General features: G+C 46.3%; 1 protein-coding gene across 2 annotated transcripts in view; it reads right to left on the bottom strand.

Moving 5' to 3' along the window:
• Positions 1-18,346, bottom strand: part of TNIP2 (TNFAIP3 interacting protein 2) — a 35,100-nt gene extending 16,754 nt beyond the window's left edge. Inside the window, exon 1 of one of the 2 annotated variants that reach the window (XM_086705609.1) lies at positions 17,989-18,346. In XM_086705609.1, the coding sequence (XP_086561735.1) occupies positions 17,989-18,267 (279 nt within the window). In that variant the 5' untranslated portion in view covers positions 18,268-18,346. The remainder of the gene's footprint in view (positions 1-17,988) is intronic. The other variant, XM_086705608.1, reaches the window with a different exon arrangement.
• Between the last annotated feature and the right edge of the window lie 459 nt (positions 18,347-18,805).

Here is an 18,805-nt window from a genome sequence, read left to right as displayed (position 1 = left end):
AAAGCCCTGGAACTGATAGCTTCACAGGTGAATTCCACCAAACATTTAAAGAATACCAATTCTTCTTAAGTTTTTTCAAAAAAATGAGGGAATACTTCCCAATTCGTCCTATGAGGCCAGCATTATCCAGATACCAAAGCCAGACAGAGACACTACAGGAACACTAGAGACCAATATCCCTTGTGAACAATGAACAAATGCAAAAATCCTCAACAAAACACTAGCAAACTGAAGTAGGCAGCAAACTAAAAGCATTATACACCACAAGTGGAATATTTTTACTGGAATGTAAAGATGGTTAAACATACAAATACTGGTGAATGGATGTTAACTAGTTTTATTGTAGTGATCACTTCTCAGTATATACAAATATCAAGTCATTATGCTGTACACATGAAACTAACATAATGTTATATGTCAATTATATCTGAAGGGGAAAAAAAAGCAGTTGACGCTGTAACACCAGTGTATTGGTATTAGTCATTGTATTGGAAACTTAAGTTGGCTTACCTCTATACTTAACTCTGAGTTCAGTATTTTCCCACTACACATTCCTCCATCCATTTCATAACTTGCTTCAGGAAGTGATTATTTATACATCAGGGTAATTAACACAGGAAACAAACCAAACTCTCCACAGTTAATTGTCCAGAAAAAAATGACAGAAGGGCAGAACCCATTTGGTAACCAAACTAACCTGCAGGACTAACCACAAACAGAAGGGGCAATCAGTGGGGATTATCACTAAGAACACTGAGTCCCTGCCCTTAGAGAGACAGCGTAACAAACAATTCCACCTAGAAGCAGCGGTTTGAAAAGTGCCTGGGGTATATGGGAAGGATTTATTTACTAATCTGAGCACGCACTGGAAGGGCGAGCAGGGAACATTAGACTTGTCCAAGAAGAAAAGAGCTAGTGGCCACCATTTCTCTTCCCCTCCCTGCCAACCTAGATACCCAGACACCTGTGGGAGCCAAGATGAACACTTGCTACCTAGCTTGCTAACACTACGGCCATGCTCTTGCCCCCACATTCTCCTGTGGATCCACCCCATCTTAACTGCCTCGCTCAGCAAGAGTCCTTCCAAGGCATCTGATGTCTCATTGAGCAAGCAGCCCTGACAGTGGCCAACACTACTCCAAAGTGACTCCTGCCCTGGGAGAAGGGAAGATAACCACAGTTGACCAGGTCAACTGCAGCCCCTGAACAGTAGGCTGGGGCAGACATCTGATCTGACTGCTGGCCCTACCCACAAACAAAACTTCATGCAGGGCAGCACAAAAAGAGAGCCCTGTGGTTCAGGGACACTGCAACCCTAACAGACTGGGAGCAGATATCTGGTCTGATGGCAGGTTGTCCCCATCAATAAAAGCCTCTCAGGGGACAACACAGGGAAAGAACCCTGAAGTTCAGGGGGGAAAAAAATCTCAACTTTCCAGAAATAATAAAGATTAGAGCAGAAATAAATGAAATAGAGACTAAAACCAATAAAACAGATCAATGAAACCAGAAGCTGGTTCTTTGAAAAGATCAACAAAATTGATAAATCTTTAGCCAGACTCCTCAAAAAGAGAGGAAAAGAGAGAATTTAAATAAAATCAGAAACGATAGGGGAGAAATAACTGACACCACAGAAATACAAAGGATTAAGTATTCTGAAAAATTATATGCCAACAAATTGGACAAACTTGAAGGAATGGATATATTCCTAAGAATATAAAACATGCCAAAGCTAAATCAAGAAGAAATACAAAATTTGAACAGGCCAATTACTAGCAATGAAATTGAATCAGTAATCAAAAAACGCCCAACAAACTAAAGTCCAGGATCAGATGGCTTCATAGGTGAATTCTACCAAACATTTAAAGAAGAGTTAGTACCTATCCTTCTCAAACTATTCCAAAAAATAGAAGAGGAAGGACAGCTTCCAAATTCATTCTATGAGTCCAGCATTACCCAGATACCAAAACCAGATAAAGACACTACAAAATAAAACTAGAGGCCAGGGGGCGCCTGGGTGGCTCAGTGGGTTGAGCATCCGACCTTGGCTCAGGTCATGATCTCACGGTCCGTGGGTTCAAGCCCCACGTCAGGCTCTGTGCTGATAGCTCAGAGCCTGAAGCCTGCTTCGGATTCTGTGTCTCCCTCTCTCTGACCCTCCCCTGTTCATGCTCTGTCTCTCTCTCTGTCTCAACAATAAATAAACATTAAAAAAAATTTTTTTTTAAACTACAGGCCAGTATCTCTGATGAACATAGATGCAAAACTTAACAAAATATTACCAAACTGAATGCAACAATACATTAAAAAAATCTTTCACCATCATCAAATGGGATTTACTGCAGGGATCCAAGGGTGGTTCAATATTCTCAAATCAGGGGCGCCTGGGTGGCGCAGTCGGTTAAGCGTCCGACTTCAGCCAGGTCACGATCTCGCGGTCCGGGAGTTCGAGCCCCGCGTCAGGCTCTGGGCTGATGGCTCAGAGCCTGGAGCCTGTTTCCGATTCTGTGTCTCCCTCTCTCTCTGCCCCTCCTTCGTTCATGCTCTGTCTCTCTCTGTCCCAAAAATAAATAAAAACGTTAAAAAAAAAAAAATTCTCAAATCAATCAACATGATACATCACATTAACAAAAGAAAGGATAAAAAACATAAGATCATATCGATAGATGCCAAAAAAGCATTTGACAAAATACAACATCCATTCATTAAAAACTCAACAAAGTAGGTATAAAGAGAACACACCTCAACATAGTAAAGACCATATATGAAAAACCCACAGCTAAGAGCGCCTGGGTGGCGCGGTCGGTTAAGCGTCCGACTTCAGCCAGGTCACGATCTCGCAGTCCGTGAGTTCGAGCCCCGCATCGGGCTCTGGGCTGATGGCTCAGAGCCTGGAGCCTGTTTCCGATTCTGTGTCTCCCTCTCTCTCTGCCCCTCCCCCGTTCATGCTCTGTCTCTCTCTGTCCCAAAAATAAATAAAAAACGTTGAAAAAAAAAATTAAAAAAAAAAAAAAAAAGAAAAACCCACAGCTAACATCATATCAATGGGTGAAAAACAGAGTTTTTCCTCTGAGATCAGGAACAAAACAAAGATGCCCACTCTCACTACTTTTATTCAACACAGTACTGGAAGTCCTAGCAGTAACAATCAGGCAAGAAAAATAGAGAAAAAGCATCCAAATTAGTAAGGAAGAAAAAAAAGTGATCATTTATGTGCACATAATGTGAATCACATTTATGTGATTCCACAATTTGAAGTGCAAGCTTCAACCTCAACCATCTTTGCATTTCCCTAGCCTAGCGTGTAAAAGAATGCAATTAACACCTTTATAAGGTAGTAAAGGCAGTCTCAGTCTGCTCCAATTTAACTTTACAGCCACTTCCTGTATTATTCTCTACACTCTTCACTCTAATTATACTGGATTAACACTGATCCAGAGCCTTGTACAATCCTGACACATACGCATGCTTGTAAAATGAATGTAAATATAATCAATACTGGGAAAAATGGAAAAACATAACCCATAGTGCCTGCTCATACACATTCCACTCCTATGCAGAAGATGCTCAATAAACACCTAACTGGCAATGGTAGATGACATTCACATCTTCTGAGTACCACCTGTGTGCAGATTATGCTATGCTCTTTATATATGTTAGATCATGTGCTCCTCATAACATAAAACAATGTACTATACATCCATTTTGTGTATTTTCCACAAAGGCTATTATTACTATGGTATCTGTTTTCTCAACTAGTATATGTTTCATAACAATAGGAATCTGCCTTTCTTGATCCTTTCTGCATTCCCAGGGCCAGTCAAAACATCTGGCATACAGTAGGCATTCAACAACTGTCTAATGACTAATGAATAAATACATAAATTGTCCTATGAGCTAGGCATTGTTATTTTAGTTCTACTGATGAGAAAACCAGAACATTAAGTGACTTGCCCAAACTAACATAGCTAGGAAGCAGCAGAACAAGATTTAAAATGTACTGTTTTTCAGTGTTTAACACTTGCTTCTCATTGGTGCCCAATAATAAGAAAGAATTATAGCCCAGAGTACTTCTACAAGTCCCTTGTGAACTCCCTACAAGGCAACTTTAGCAAGCTTCATCATTTTCTTAAAGACAGTGAAAAGGTGATGCTCATCACTAAGGTTACCCATGGCTTTTTGAAATAAGAGGTGCAGCATATCTATCTTCTGGACAGCAGTGTAGAAGGATCGGAGGCCAATGTGGACGAACTGGGCAATTATTAAGCATTTTAGTTATGTATTGATAGGCTCTGAATTATTTCTGTTTGCACTTTAGTTCTATTTTCTACATGTTACAAATTGATCGTGTTCTTGACATACCTATCATTTATTCTCAGTTATACTATACCTCAAGATAATTAGACAATTGTTGATAAATATCTAATAATAATGACCTGAGAATTAAGCCTTTTAGGTGGCAAGAAGCACAATGTACGTGTTTGATGTTTGTTTTCTATCTATGAGTCAACATCAATCCCTTAGAGTGAACAAAATGTTATTATTAAACCTTTCCAATCAGACAGTTTTTCACTGGATTTGTTACACAATTATACTGCTGTGCTTAAGTTCACAAACATATTTCATAAAAAAAATAAGGAAAACAAAATTGATCAATGTAATAGACTACACTAACAGAGTGAAGGGGGGAGACACATACTCATATCAACTGAGGCAAAAACTACCTCCACGCAATAAAAGCCATATTTGAAACACCCACAGCAAGTATCATACTCAATAGTGAAACTGAAAGCTTTTCCTCTAAGATCAGGAACAAGTCAATAGTGCCCACTTTTACCAATACTATGCAAAATAGTACTAGACATTCTAGCCAGAACAAGTAGGAAAAAAAGAAAAAGAAAAGGCATCCAAATAGGAAGTAAAATGATGTTTGCATATGATATAATCTTATATGTAGAAAACTATTACACACACATGCAAAATAACTTAGACTAAATGAATTCAGCAAATACCAGGAGACAAAGTCAACAAATAAAAAACAGGAGTATTTCTACACACTAACAATGAAGAATCTGAAAGAGAAATTACAAAAGCAATCCCATTTACAACAACATCAAAAAGAATAAAAGACTTAGGAAGTCATTTACTCAAGGAGATGGAAGACTTGTACAGTGAAAACTACAAAACATTACTGAAATTGGGACAGGGGCGCCTGAGTGGCTCTATCCGTTAAGTGGCCAACGTCGGCTCAGGTCATGATCCCACAGTTCATGAGTTCGAGCCCCACATCAGGCTCTGTGCTGACAGCTCAGTGCCTGGAGCCTGCTTCAGATTCTGTGTCTCCCTCACTCTCTACCCCTCCCCACTCACACTCTGTCTCTCTCTCCAAAATAAACATAACAAAAAAATTTTTTTAAAGAAAAGAAATTAGGACAGAAATAAATGGAAACACACCCCATGTTCACAGACTGGAAGACTTAATAGTGTTAAAATGTCAATACTAATGTGAAAAGTATTAAGGGAAACTTCACTAAAATGGAATCAGGGCCCTCATCCCCTGCCACTTGTCAACTGCAGAACCAACAGGAAAAGATGTATCTTGCATCTGGACAGGAATGTTCTTAATTTTCTTAACATTTTCTTTTTGCTAGTTTACTTGAAGAATACAGCATGTAAGGACACCCGGCTGACTCAGTCAGGAAAGCATGCAGCTCTCAATCTTGGGGTTGTAAATCCAAGCCCCATGTTAGGTATGGAGCCTCCTTAAAGATTTAAAGAAAAAGCGTACAGCATATAATACTTACAACACAAAGTAAGTGTTAATCAACTGTTTATGTCATTGGTAAGGCTTTCAGTCAACAGTAGGCTATCAGTAGTTAGGCTTTCTGGGGAGTCAGGAGTTATACTTGGATTTTCAACTGCAGAGGAGGACGGCACCCATAACCCCCATACTGTTCAAGTGTCAACTGTATTTCACTATCCCAGCAGAAGGAAAAAAGGTTCTCTCCTCCACCAGCAACAGCTCAGCCCATGAAAGACTGTCACAACTCAACCAATGAGAAGTCACTACACCTCAAACTCCGTTTACTCCAATGGACTGTTTGTTTATGACAGCCCTCCCAGCTCCCCCTTTCCTCTATAAAAGAGCATTCTTCTCCTTTGTTCTCTGGACTTGCTTATGGTTTTGCTGTACCTTGCATGAATTGCAATTCTCTACTAACCCGAATATGGTTTTGCTAGTAAATAACTGAGTTTTATTCTTAAGGTTAACATTACCCAAAGTGATCTATAGATTCAATGCAATTGCTATCAAAATCCAGATAATTTTTGTTTTTGGAGAAATAGAAAAATTCATCCTAAAATTCATATAGAATCTCAAGGGACTCCAAATACTCAACACAATCTTAGAAGAAGAAAAAAGGAACAAAGCAGGACTCATACTATCCGAATTCAAAACTGACTACAAAGCTACAGTAACCAAGACAGTGTGGTACTGGCATAAAAACAGACATTTACACAAAGGAAACAGAATAGGGAGCCCAGAAATAAACCCTTGCATATATGGTCAAATGGTTGTTGACAAGGGTGCTAAGACTGGGAAAGGATAACTTTTTTCAACAAATGGCACTGGGAAAACAGGACATCCACATGCAGCATAAAATTGGACCCCTACCTCACACCATATACAAAAACTAATCCAAAATGGATCAGACTTAAGACCTAAAACTATAAAACTCTTGTAAGAAACATAGGCCAAAACTTCACAATATTGAATTTGGCAATGTTTTCTTAGATATGACACCAGAGCACAGGAAACAAAAGAATTTCTCTGTAGCATGTGATGGTGTTTGATAGCATTCTACCCACAGAACTTTCAAAATTGGAGTCAGTCCTCTCAAACACTGCCACTCTTTGTCTAAGTTTATGCAACATTCTAAATCCTTGTTGTCATTTCAACAATCTTCATAGCATCTTCACCAGTAGATTCCATCTCAAGAAACCACTTTCTGTGCTCCCCCAAAGAAGCACCTCCTCCTCTATTCAAGTTTTATCATGAGATCTCAACAATTCAGTCCCATCTTGAGGTTCCACTCTTGATTTTAGTTCTCTTGCCATTTCCACCACATCTGCAATGACTTCGCCCATTGAGTCTTGAACCCCTCAAAGTCTTCCATGAGGGCTGGAACCCACTTTTTCAAAACTCCTGTTAATATTGATATCATGACCTCTTCCATGAACCATGAATATTCTTAATGGCATCTAGAATGGTGAGTCATTTCCAGGTTTTCAATTTGCCCAGATCCATCAGAGGAATCACTATTTATGACATCTACAACCTTATGAAATTTATTTCTTAAATAAGACTTCAAAGTCAAAATTATTCCTTGCACCATGGGCTGCAGAATGGATGGTCTGTTAGCAGGCATGAAAACATTAATCTTGCTTTACATCATCAGAGCTCTTGGGTGACTGGGTACAATGTCAATGAGCAGTATTATTTTGAGAGGAATCTTTTTTTCTGAACTGTAGGTCTGAACAGTCGGCTTCAGATATTTGGTAAACCATGTTGTAAACAGATATGCTGTCATCCAGGCTTTGTTGTTCCATCTGTAGAGCGCAGGCAGAGTAGATTCAGCACAGTTCTTCAGGGCCCTAGGATTTTCCCAACGGTAAATGAGCACTGGCTCCAACTTCAAGTCACCAGCTACATTAGCCCCTAACAAGAGAATCTGCTTGTCCCTTGAAACTTTGAAGTCAGGCACTGACTTCTCCTCTCTAGCGATGACAGTCCCAGTCTTCTCCCCAAATGAGGCTGTTTTCGTCTACACTGAGAATCCATTGTTTAGTGTGGCCTCCTTCATGAATTATCCTAGCTAGACCTTCTGGAGAACTTGCTGCAGCTTCTCCATCAGCACTTGCTGCCTCACTTGGCACTTTTGTGTCATGGAGACGGCGTCTTTCTTAAATCTCATGAACCAACCTCTGCAAGCTTCCGATTTTTCTTCTGCAGCTTCCTCTCCTCCTCCAGCCCTCACGGAATTGAAGAGAGTCAGGGCCTTGCTCTGGAAGAGGCTTTGGTTTAAGAGAGTATTGCAGCTGTTTTGATCTTCCTTCCAGACCACTGACGTTTTCTCCCTACCGGTAGTTAGGCCATTTCCCTTTCTTATCATTCATGTGCTCACTGGAGTAGCACTCATTTCCTTGAGGAACTTTTCCTTGGCATTTGCAACTTGGCTGTTTGGTACAAGAGGCCTACCTTTCAGCCTATCTTGGCTTTAGACATCCCTCCCTCACTCAGCTTCATCATGTCTAGCTTTTGATTTCAAGTGAGAGATGCGTGACCTTTCCTTTCACTTGAACCCTCAGAGGCCACTGTGGGGTTGGTTGTCAGTTGGCCTAATTTCAGTACTGCTGTATCTCAGGGAGTGGGGAGGCCTGAAGAGAGGGAGATAGATGGGGGAATGGATAGTCAGTGGTGCAATCAGAACACACACATGTATTGATTAAGTTTGCTGTCTTATATGGGCATAGTTCCTGATGCCCCCCAAAATTACAATAGTAATATCAAAGATCATTGATCACATATCACCATAACAAACATGATAATAATGAAAAACTTGAAATATTGCGAGAATTACCAAACTATGACACATAGACATGAAGTGAGCAAATGCTGTTGGAAAAATGTGCCAAAAGAGTTACTTGGTGCAGGGTTGTCACAAACATTTTTTTTAAAGATTTTATTAAAAAAAAAAACCTCTACACCCAACACAGGGCCTGATCCCACAACCCTGAGATCAAGAGGCACACACGCCACCAACTGAGCCAGCCAGGCACCCCATCACAAACTTTCAATTTGTAAAAAACAGTATCTGAGAAGTTCAATAAAATGAGGTATGCCAATAGAGTATTCCTAAAACTCCACAACAACCAAGTAACCAATTCAAAACTGGGCAAACGACTTGACATTTCTTCAAAGAAGATATACAAATGACCAATAAGCATGTGAAATGATGCTCAACATCACTAATCATTAGGAAATTGCAAATCAAAACTGTCATCATTTTGTATTAAATCACAACACACCCATTAGAATGGCTACTGTTAAAAAAAGAAAGAAAGAAAATAATTAATATTGGTGAGGATGTAGAGAAATTGCAACTCTGTGCACTGTGGAAAACAGAATGTGGTACAGCACTGTGGAAAACAGTATGGTGGTTCTCAAAAAGTTTTTTGGTCTCAAAAAGGACCAAACTTTTTGTGGTCCTCAAAAAGTTACACAGAATTACCATATGATCCAGCAATTCCACTTCTGGGTACATACCCCAAAGAATCAAAAGCAGGGTCTCAAAGATAGATTTGTACACATGTATTCATAGAGGCAGTGTTATTCATAATAGCTGAAATATGGAAGCAACCAAAGTGTCTATCAACAGATGAATGGATAAGCAAAATGTGGTATATACATACAATGTAATATTTTTCGGCCTTAAAAAGAAGGAAATTCTGGCACATGATACAACATGAATAAACCTACAGGACATTATACTAAGTGAAATAAGCCCATCACAAAAGGACAAATACTGTATGATTCCACTTCTATGAGGTCCCTAATCAAATCATAAAGACAGAGAGTAGAATACTTCCCAAGGTTGGAGGTTAGGGGGCAGGAAGATGGGAAATTTTTTCTTAATGGCTAAAGGTACGAAGATAGACAGATGGTTAAAAACAAACAAAACACAAACAAAACACACACACACACACACACACACACCCCTAATATAGTTTATTGTAAAGGATGTTTGCCGTTCCACTCAATAGAAAGCATGGCAGAACAGGGAAAGAAAAGGTGGAAGGGAGAGAAAGCTGGTATGTCAGGACTAGGCAGGGTCCACCTAGTACCCTGGGTGGTGATAAGATGGGGTTGAGCAGTTATGGGCCACATAGTGAATTAGCACCATTATCCCAGAAAGTCTTAACTAGAGGAGCTTGTAAAGTTACCCGTACAGGCCTTGTGTTACAAATGAGATACGTTCTTGAGTCTTACTGTGGCGGCAAAAAGAACCACAATTCCCAAGAATGGTCTGGCCCTATCACATGCTAGCTACAGCTCAGTCACCTGGCAGTCCCTACACAGCTGAGGATACAGCCTCAGCATCCTCTCTGGGAACTCCCGGTCTCCCAACCCAGGCTCCCTGCTCCTAACTGACATGGCCACTGGTGAGACCAACCTATTGATCAAGTCTTCTCATTGTTTTCACTCTGCACAGTGGGAAGTCTCTCTATTCCTCCACAGGTTCTGTGACAGACCCAGACAGATACAGGAGTAAGCAACAAACATGTAATCACAAAAGATACCAGATTGTTAAAATGCTCCTTAAATAGTTAAAAATCCTAAAACAAAACCTACATGTTGGGGTAAAGGACCATACAGATGTAGGACTTTAAATTTTTTTTTTTTCAACGTTTATTTATTTTTGGGACAGAGAGAGACAGAGCATGAATGGGGGAGGGGCAGAGAGAGAGGGAGACACAGAATCGGAAACAGGCTCCAGGCTCTGAGCCATCAGCCCAGAGCCCGACGTGGGGCTCGAACTCACGGACCACGAGATCGTGACCTGGCCGAAGTCGGACGCTTAACCGACTGCGCCACCCAGGCGCCCCCAGATGTAGGACTTTAGATCTGGTTCTGTCTGGGACCTGCTTAGAGGCTGTGGGGCCACAGCAGGCCAGTGCTGAACCTGTAGGCTGAACACCAGTGGCCGCCAGACTACAGGTAGAGTACTGCTACTTGCAGGTGTGTGCGAGTGGGTGGCAGAAATGATGTGCTCGGGTCCCCACTCTGCACTCATCTATGGCTCCTGGTGTCCATGACACTAAGATCAGCGGTGCAGACCAGGTGACTTCTAAATTTTTCTTCTGCCCTGATGAGTTATGAACCACTCTCCCCAGAAGAGGGAGAGAGCTGGAGTGAGGGAGACATCTGGCTTCCAGAGGCATTTAAAACAAAGCAGATGAGAAAATACTGGCAATGTGATATGAAGTAAAATGTACAGACAGCAGGAACTCAACCGCGCCCAGTGTGTAAAGGAAAAACAGGAAGGAGGCATGCCAAGAAATTAACACTGGTTATCCCCCACATTGTGGGATTACAGTGGCTGTTAGTTTATTCTCTGTCCTTTCCTCTATTTTTCAGATATTCAAAATTACTTTTATAGTAAAAGGGGGGTGGTGGTGAGGGAAAGTCTCTTTTTCAGTCTACAATCTGGCTGCAGGACAAAGATAAGAAGTGAAAATTGTCTTTTGCAGTGTAATCCCTTTGTAGACCTAGTTTCTTTCCTGGGACAACCCAGATGATAGCTATGGCCCAAATGGAACACTAGAGTTCATCCAAACGTGTGGAGGCACTTCCAAACAGCTGTTCTAGAAAAATACTGTTACTCTTGCTCCTGGTCTGAGTGCTTATGGTATTTCAAAACGACAGACATAACATCAATGACAAGGAGGAGGAGGAGGGAAAGTAAGACTTAAGTGCATTACTTGACACTCTAGCAGGCACTGCCATTGTCATGGGTCCCAGCATCAGGGAGCTATTGCTACTGAAAGATTCATTTACAACCGGGGCAAAAAGTCACCCCAGAACGTAACAGGGGTTCACATGGCCCAGAACCCAATGTGAACACATACACACCAGGAGTCTATACCCATGTACTACACACACACACACACACACACACACACACACCCAGAATCTAGTGTCTACACACACAATTAAACGCAAACATACACATATATAGAACCTTCCATGTGCACACACACATATCCCTGAAGCCCAACATAGGTGCACACTTCTCAAACCTAAAAGTGGCACACACACACCTTAGAACCTAACAAAGACATCAGAACCCAAAGTCCCGCAGAATCCAACACGCACACAAACCCCCCATAACCCACAGGGTCACACACGTCTCAGGTTTTCAACATGAGAGCAGACTCCTCTGAACCCAAAACAAACACGTTCATCAGATTCAACACTGGCACACACAGCCCTCAGCCCTAACACAGGTACAGACCCCTCAGAACACAACACACACCCCCGTCTCAGAACCCAAAACAGGAACACATCCTTAGAGCCCAAACAGGCAAACCTTTCAGAACCCAAACGGAGCACACACCCCTCTCCCAAAACAGAACACACCCCCTTGAACACAAAATGAATGCACACGGCCCCAGAAACCCAAAAGGGGCACACACACCCGTCACACCTAACATGGGAGCTCACACCTCAGATGCTAAAACAGGCACACACAACTCAAAACAGACAGTAAGAGACACACCTCAGAAGCAACACAGGCACACACACCCTCAGATCCATAACGTAAGCACACAAAGCCTTCAAATCCACCACAGACACATCCTTCAGACCAAACACTGGCACACTCCCCTCAGCACCCAGCATGAGAACACCCCTCAGAACCTAACAGATGCTGGCATCTCTCAGAAGCAACAGGAACACACACCCTCAGACCCAACATGGGCACACACAGCAATCAGAACCAACAAGGAAAGACCTCTTCACAACCAAATGGAAAGCAATCCTCAGACCCACACAGACACACAAGCCTCAAAATCAACACAGACATAAAACGCTTAGGCCTAACACGGGCCCCGCACTCCACAGAACCCAACATGGGAGCGCAGGCACTCCTCAGAACCAACAGGGTCACACACAGCCCGCTGAACCAACATGGACACAACCCTCAGACCCAACATAGGGCACATTCCTCAGAATCTATCACACAACCCTCAGACACAACACAGGAACATCCCTTATCACTAACACGAATACACAACCCTCAGACCCAAATAGTCACACACACTCCTCAAAGCCCAACCTAGGCTCACACCCCTTAGAACACAACATGGGCGCACACTCCTCAGAATTTAAGATATGTTCACACCCCCCAGAACGAACATGAAACACATGGGTACACACAGCCCTCAGAACCAATATGGACATACAACTCTTTCACCTAAACAGGCCACACACTCCTCAGAACCCAACATGGGAACACACACCCCTCAGAACCAACACAGACACACAAACCTTAAACCTAACACAACCCTAACATGTAAATGGGCACACACTTCTCAACACAATATGGAATACAGTCCTCAGAACATAACACATGCACACAATTCTCCAAACAAACCCAAATACACACCCTCATATTCAATATGGGCACAACACCCCTCAGAACCCAACACGACACACAGCCCTCATACCCACTCCTGGAGGAGACACACAGAACCCAACCCAAACACACACTGCTCACAACCCAAAATGGGCACACACCCTTCAAACCCAACACGGACACACACACACCCACAGAACTAACACAGAAACATAACCCTTTAGCCTAACATATGCACGCATACCCCACGGACCCAACAAAGACACGTGAACACACAACCCTTAGACCTAACACAGGCACACACATCCCTCAGAACCCAAGACGGCTGCACACAACACGTAGGCCCAACATAAGAACACACATACTCTTCAGAACCAACATGCGCACACACACCTCTCACAACTCAATACTGGTGCACACACCCCCTCAGACCTGACATGGGTACACAACCCCCTCAGAATCCCACATTAATGCATATACCCCTCAGGAAACAGCTCAGCCACACACACCTCATGCCCATGGGAGTACACCCCTCAGAACTCAACACACACAGACAACCCTTAGAACCAACACAAACACACACCCCTCAGAATGAACTCAGACACAACCCGCACACCAACACAGGCATACACAACCCACAGAACCCAATACAGGTGCACACACCCACAGACACAACATGGGCACATTCCCCTCACCCCCACATGCACACACAAACCTCAGACACGACAAAGGTATACACTCATCAACCCAACATGGAGTCTCACGCCCCTAGGACCCAACATGGAGGCACTCACACTCTCAGAACCAAAACAGGCAAATACCCATCAGATCCAAAAGGGACACACACCACTCAGAACCCAATGAGGGAACACAACCCTCAGATGTCAACAAGGACAAAGCCCTCAGAATAAACAAAAACACACAACCCTCAGATAAGCACACATGCCCTTTAGAACCCAACACAAGCATACAATCCTCACACCCAAAACAGGCAAAACACCCAACTGTACACACATCCTCAGAACCCACCTACAGGCACGCAGACCCTACAGAACCACCGTGGGAGCAGACACCGACTCTCCATGGGGCACACAGATACCTTAGACCCAATATGGGCACACACATCCATAGTCAACAAGGACACACACACCTCTCAGAATCCAAAATGGATACACACCTATGACACTCAACATGGGCACACACTCCTCATAACACAACAAGGACACATGCCTAAAAGCAACAAGATACACAGCCCTCAGAACCAATAGGACGCACAACCCTCAAAACTCAACACAGGCACACACCCTTAAAACCAACATGCACACACAACCCTAAAGCTTAACACAGGCAAACATACCCCTCAGAACACAACATGGGTGCACATCCCTCAGACCCAACACAGGCAAACACCCGTCAGAACACAGTACAGTTTCACACAACCCTCATACCCAACAAGGGGGTATGAACACAAACACACACCCATTGTAACTCCAAATAGGCAGATAACCTCAGGCCCAACACAGACACACACCCCCTCCCAGCCAACATGGACACACATCCACCCCTTCCACCTAACAAGAGCACACAGACACTTCAGAACCCAAACGGGCACACATACCTCCCAGAATCCACCACATGCACACAAACTTTCCTCAGACAGCATGGGAGCCCTTCCTCAACATCTAATACACCCACAAAACTTCATAACCAACAAGAACACACACCCCTCAGCACAACACAAACAGAAAACACCCTCAGAACCAACATGGACACACAACCCTCAGACCCAACGCAGGCACACACACCACTCAGAACTTAACACAGAGCACATAAGCACATACCTTCAACTCAAAATGGGAACACACACCCCCTTCAAAATGAACACCTACTCACACCCCTCAATACACATGTGACCTGGCACAAAAATCCCTCAGAACCCAACATGAGTGCACACATACTCCAGAACCTACATGGGCTCACACACACCTCAAACCCTACATGGACAAACATCTCAGAACCCAAAACAGGGACACACACCCTTTAGACCAAACACAGGAGCAAAAACACACCTCAAAATCAACAGGGACACACACCCTCACCCAATATGGGAGCACACCCTTCAGAACCAACACTGAACATGCACATCTCAAACCCAACACAGACAGAACACCTCTCAGAAACCAACATGGCCACACAACCCTCAGAACACAACACGGGCACACACCCCTCAGAAACATCATGGACATACAACCAGCGGACCCAATATGGGCACAACACAGCAATACACGCTCCTCAGAACCAACACAGACACACAACCCTCTAATCCAGATGAGCACACACACTCCTCACAACAAACACGGGAGCACAACACTCTGAAGCCAACATGTGTACACACACACACCTCGGAACTGACACAAATGTAAACACCTCGGGGCGCCTGGGTGGCTCAGTCGGTTGAGCGTCCGACTTCGGCTCAGGTCACGATCTCGCGGTCCGTGAGTTCGAGCCCCGCATCGGGCTCTGGGCTGATGGCTCAGAGCCTGGAGCCTGCTTCCGATTCTGTGTCTCCCTCTCTCTCTAACCCTCCCCCGTTCATGCTCTGTCTCTCTCGGTCTCAAAAATAAATGAAAAACGTTAAAAAAACAAACAAACAAACAAATGTAAACACCTCAAACCTAAAATAGACACACACACCACTGCGAAGCGACTCAGGTGCACAAGCCCCTCAGAACCCAACATAAACACAATGCCTTAGGACTTACGCAGGCACACATACCCCAGAACCAACATGGGCACATACACCCCTCACAACCCATAATAGGCGCACAAGAGCAGACCCCTCAGAACCCAATCCCAAGGCACACCTCTAAGAACCTAAAACAGGCACATCACCTCTCAAATTAACACAGACACACACTTGTAGAGCCAAGGACACGCAACCCTTAGACCTAACGGAGGCACGCCCCACCACAGAACCCAAAAGAGGCACACCCCTCACAACCAACACGGGAGCACACACCTCAGACCAACACAGGCACCAACATTCTCACCCAACTTGGGAGCATACCCCTCAAGACCTAACACGTGCACACATGCCTCGAACCCAGGATGAGAGCACCCCCCTCGGAACCTAACACGTACTCATACCTCTCAGAATCAACACAAACCCATATCCCTCAGATCCACCGCGGAGAGACACAGCTATCAGAACCAACGAGGACAGCCAGCCCTTTATAACCAAGTGGAACTCAACCCTCAGACCCAACACGGACCCACCACTCAGAACAACAGACACCCAACCCTCAGACGCAGCTCGGCACATACCCTCAAGACCCAATATAGGAGCCCCCCCCCCAAGACCCCAAAATAGGCACGAGCCCCCCAGAACCAACACAGGTCCCCCCTCAGGCCCCACACAGGAGCACAGACACCCCTCGGAAACCAACATGGACTCACAACCCTCAGACTCAGACGGGCACACGCCGCTCCATACCCAGCACAGCACACACAACTCAGAACCTAACACACACACACACACACACACACACAAACACCGCGCCGGCAAAATCCAGGCCCACTCCCCCCGCCCCCCCGCACAACCCAGTACAAGCATCACAGGCCGCACACCCGACATCGGAACACACACACCTTCAGACCAACAAGGCCCCGCAACCTCAACGTGAGCGCACACCCCTCAGGTCCCAACACAGGCAGACACCCTTTGACCCAACACAGGATACGCTCCCCAGAATCTGACACCCTCACAAACCCTCAGAGTGAACACGAACGCACAACCTTCAGACCAAAACAGGCACGCGCCCTCCTCAAAACCCACATGGCGCTTACACACCTCAGAACCAACACAGACAAACAACCCTCGTGCCCACCACGGCTGCACACACACAACCCTTAAACCGAACACAACCTTCAGATATAAATGGACACACATGGAGCACACCCCTCAGAACACAACACATAGACAACCCTCACAACCAACCGGAAAAAAACACCCCTCCTACAGAACCACCCTCAGACCCAACAGGCGCACGCGCCCCTCAGAACCAACCGACACACATCTCCCCACACAACACGGGAGCACACCGTCCGGAAGCCAACTCACGCACACACACCTCAGAACTGACCAGAACGCTCCTCCCTCGGAACCCAGCACGGGCCAGCCAACAAGCACGCACAACCCTCACACGCAACGTGGCACACGCCTGTCAGACCCGAACTGTGAGAATCAATAAGAGGAAACTTTAGTGAGAACCACGCCTCCTCGACTGCAGATCCCACCGGAAGAGGGGCCTGGCGAGGCCCTACTGCTTCACGATCCCAGGAGGAAGGAAGGTTTCCTCCGGCTCCGGCAGCAGCCCAGCCAATGAGAAGCCACCACACTTCCAGCTCCCAGTTTCCTCCAATGGGCTTTCTGTTTACAACAGCCCCCGCCCCCCATAAGACAGCGTCCTCGGCGTTCCGTGCCCTAGCGAAGGGTTTTGCCTTAACGTGCTGGTCCTGGGTGGCCGTTCTCTGCTGTTCCAAAGAAGCCTATCCTTTCCGGAACAGTAACGGGCAGTTTTGTTTTTAAGGTTAACAGTGCACGTGCACACACTCCTCAGAGCCCGCCGCCACCCACTCCCCTCACCCAACCCTGGAGCGCACGCTCTCAAACCTGTCACAACCCATCAGGACGCAAGCCCGCAGCCCTGACTCGGGCTCGCCCTCCTCGAAACCCACACGCGCCCACACCCGCTGCGGTCTGAGGAAGCGCGGCTCGCCCACAAGGCCGCACCTGGCGCAGCGCGGCCTCCGCGGCGCCGCCCTCCCGCTGCCGGAGCTGCTCCCGGAAGCGCGCCACCTGCTCCAGTAGCGCGTCCACGAGCGAGGGCGCCGCGTCCCCCTCGAGCGCGGCCAGGCGGGCGCGGAGGCGCTCTATGAGGGCATCCCGCGCCGCCAGCTCGTCCTGCAGGCGCCTCAGCCGCTGCCCGGCCTCGTGGTACAGGCCACAGAGCGTCGCAGCCGCGCGCGGGGCCCCCTCCCGCCCGCCGGACCCAGCGCCCCCCGAGGACATGGCCGCGGGCCGCTACCGGAGGGCGCGCGGACGACACACCAACTTCCGCGCCGGGTCTGGACTGGCTCACCTTCCCGGAACTTTTCCCGGAGCGTCCCGCCCACCGCCTTGACCCCGGCCCCGCCCACGGCCCACAGCCAGGCCGCGCCCCCCCACCGACAGCCCGGCCCCGCCCACAGCGACCCGCTTGGCCCCTGACCCACCGAGAAGCCGCCCCAGACCGCCCACAGCCTTGCCCCGCACGCGGCGACCGGCGTGACCCCTGACCCACGGAAAGGCCGGCCCAGACCCGCCCACAGCCCGGCCCCGCCCCGACATCGGCGGCCACGCCCATGGCGGCCAGCGTGGCCCCTGACCCACGGAAAGGTCGGCCCCGACCGGCCGCTAGCCCGCCCTGCCCGCGGCCCGCGGCACATCCCAGTCTCCCGGCCCACAGCAGGCCCCGCCCCCCGCCGGCAGCACAGCCCCTCTCCCCCGCCCACTGAACGTCCCCGCCCCCCGCCGACAGCCAGCACGGCCACGCCCCCTGCCAAGAGCT

Source organism: Puma concolor, chromosome B1, assembly GCF_028749965.1.
Source record: "Puma concolor isolate L17-30 chromosome B1, mPumCon1.1.hap2, whole genome shotgun sequence".
Lineage (NCBI taxonomy): Eukaryota > Metazoa > Chordata > Mammalia > Carnivora > Felidae > Puma > Puma concolor.
The sequence above is the reverse complement of the archived record's forward strand: the minus strand, read 5'-3'. Positions and strand labels throughout refer to the sequence as shown.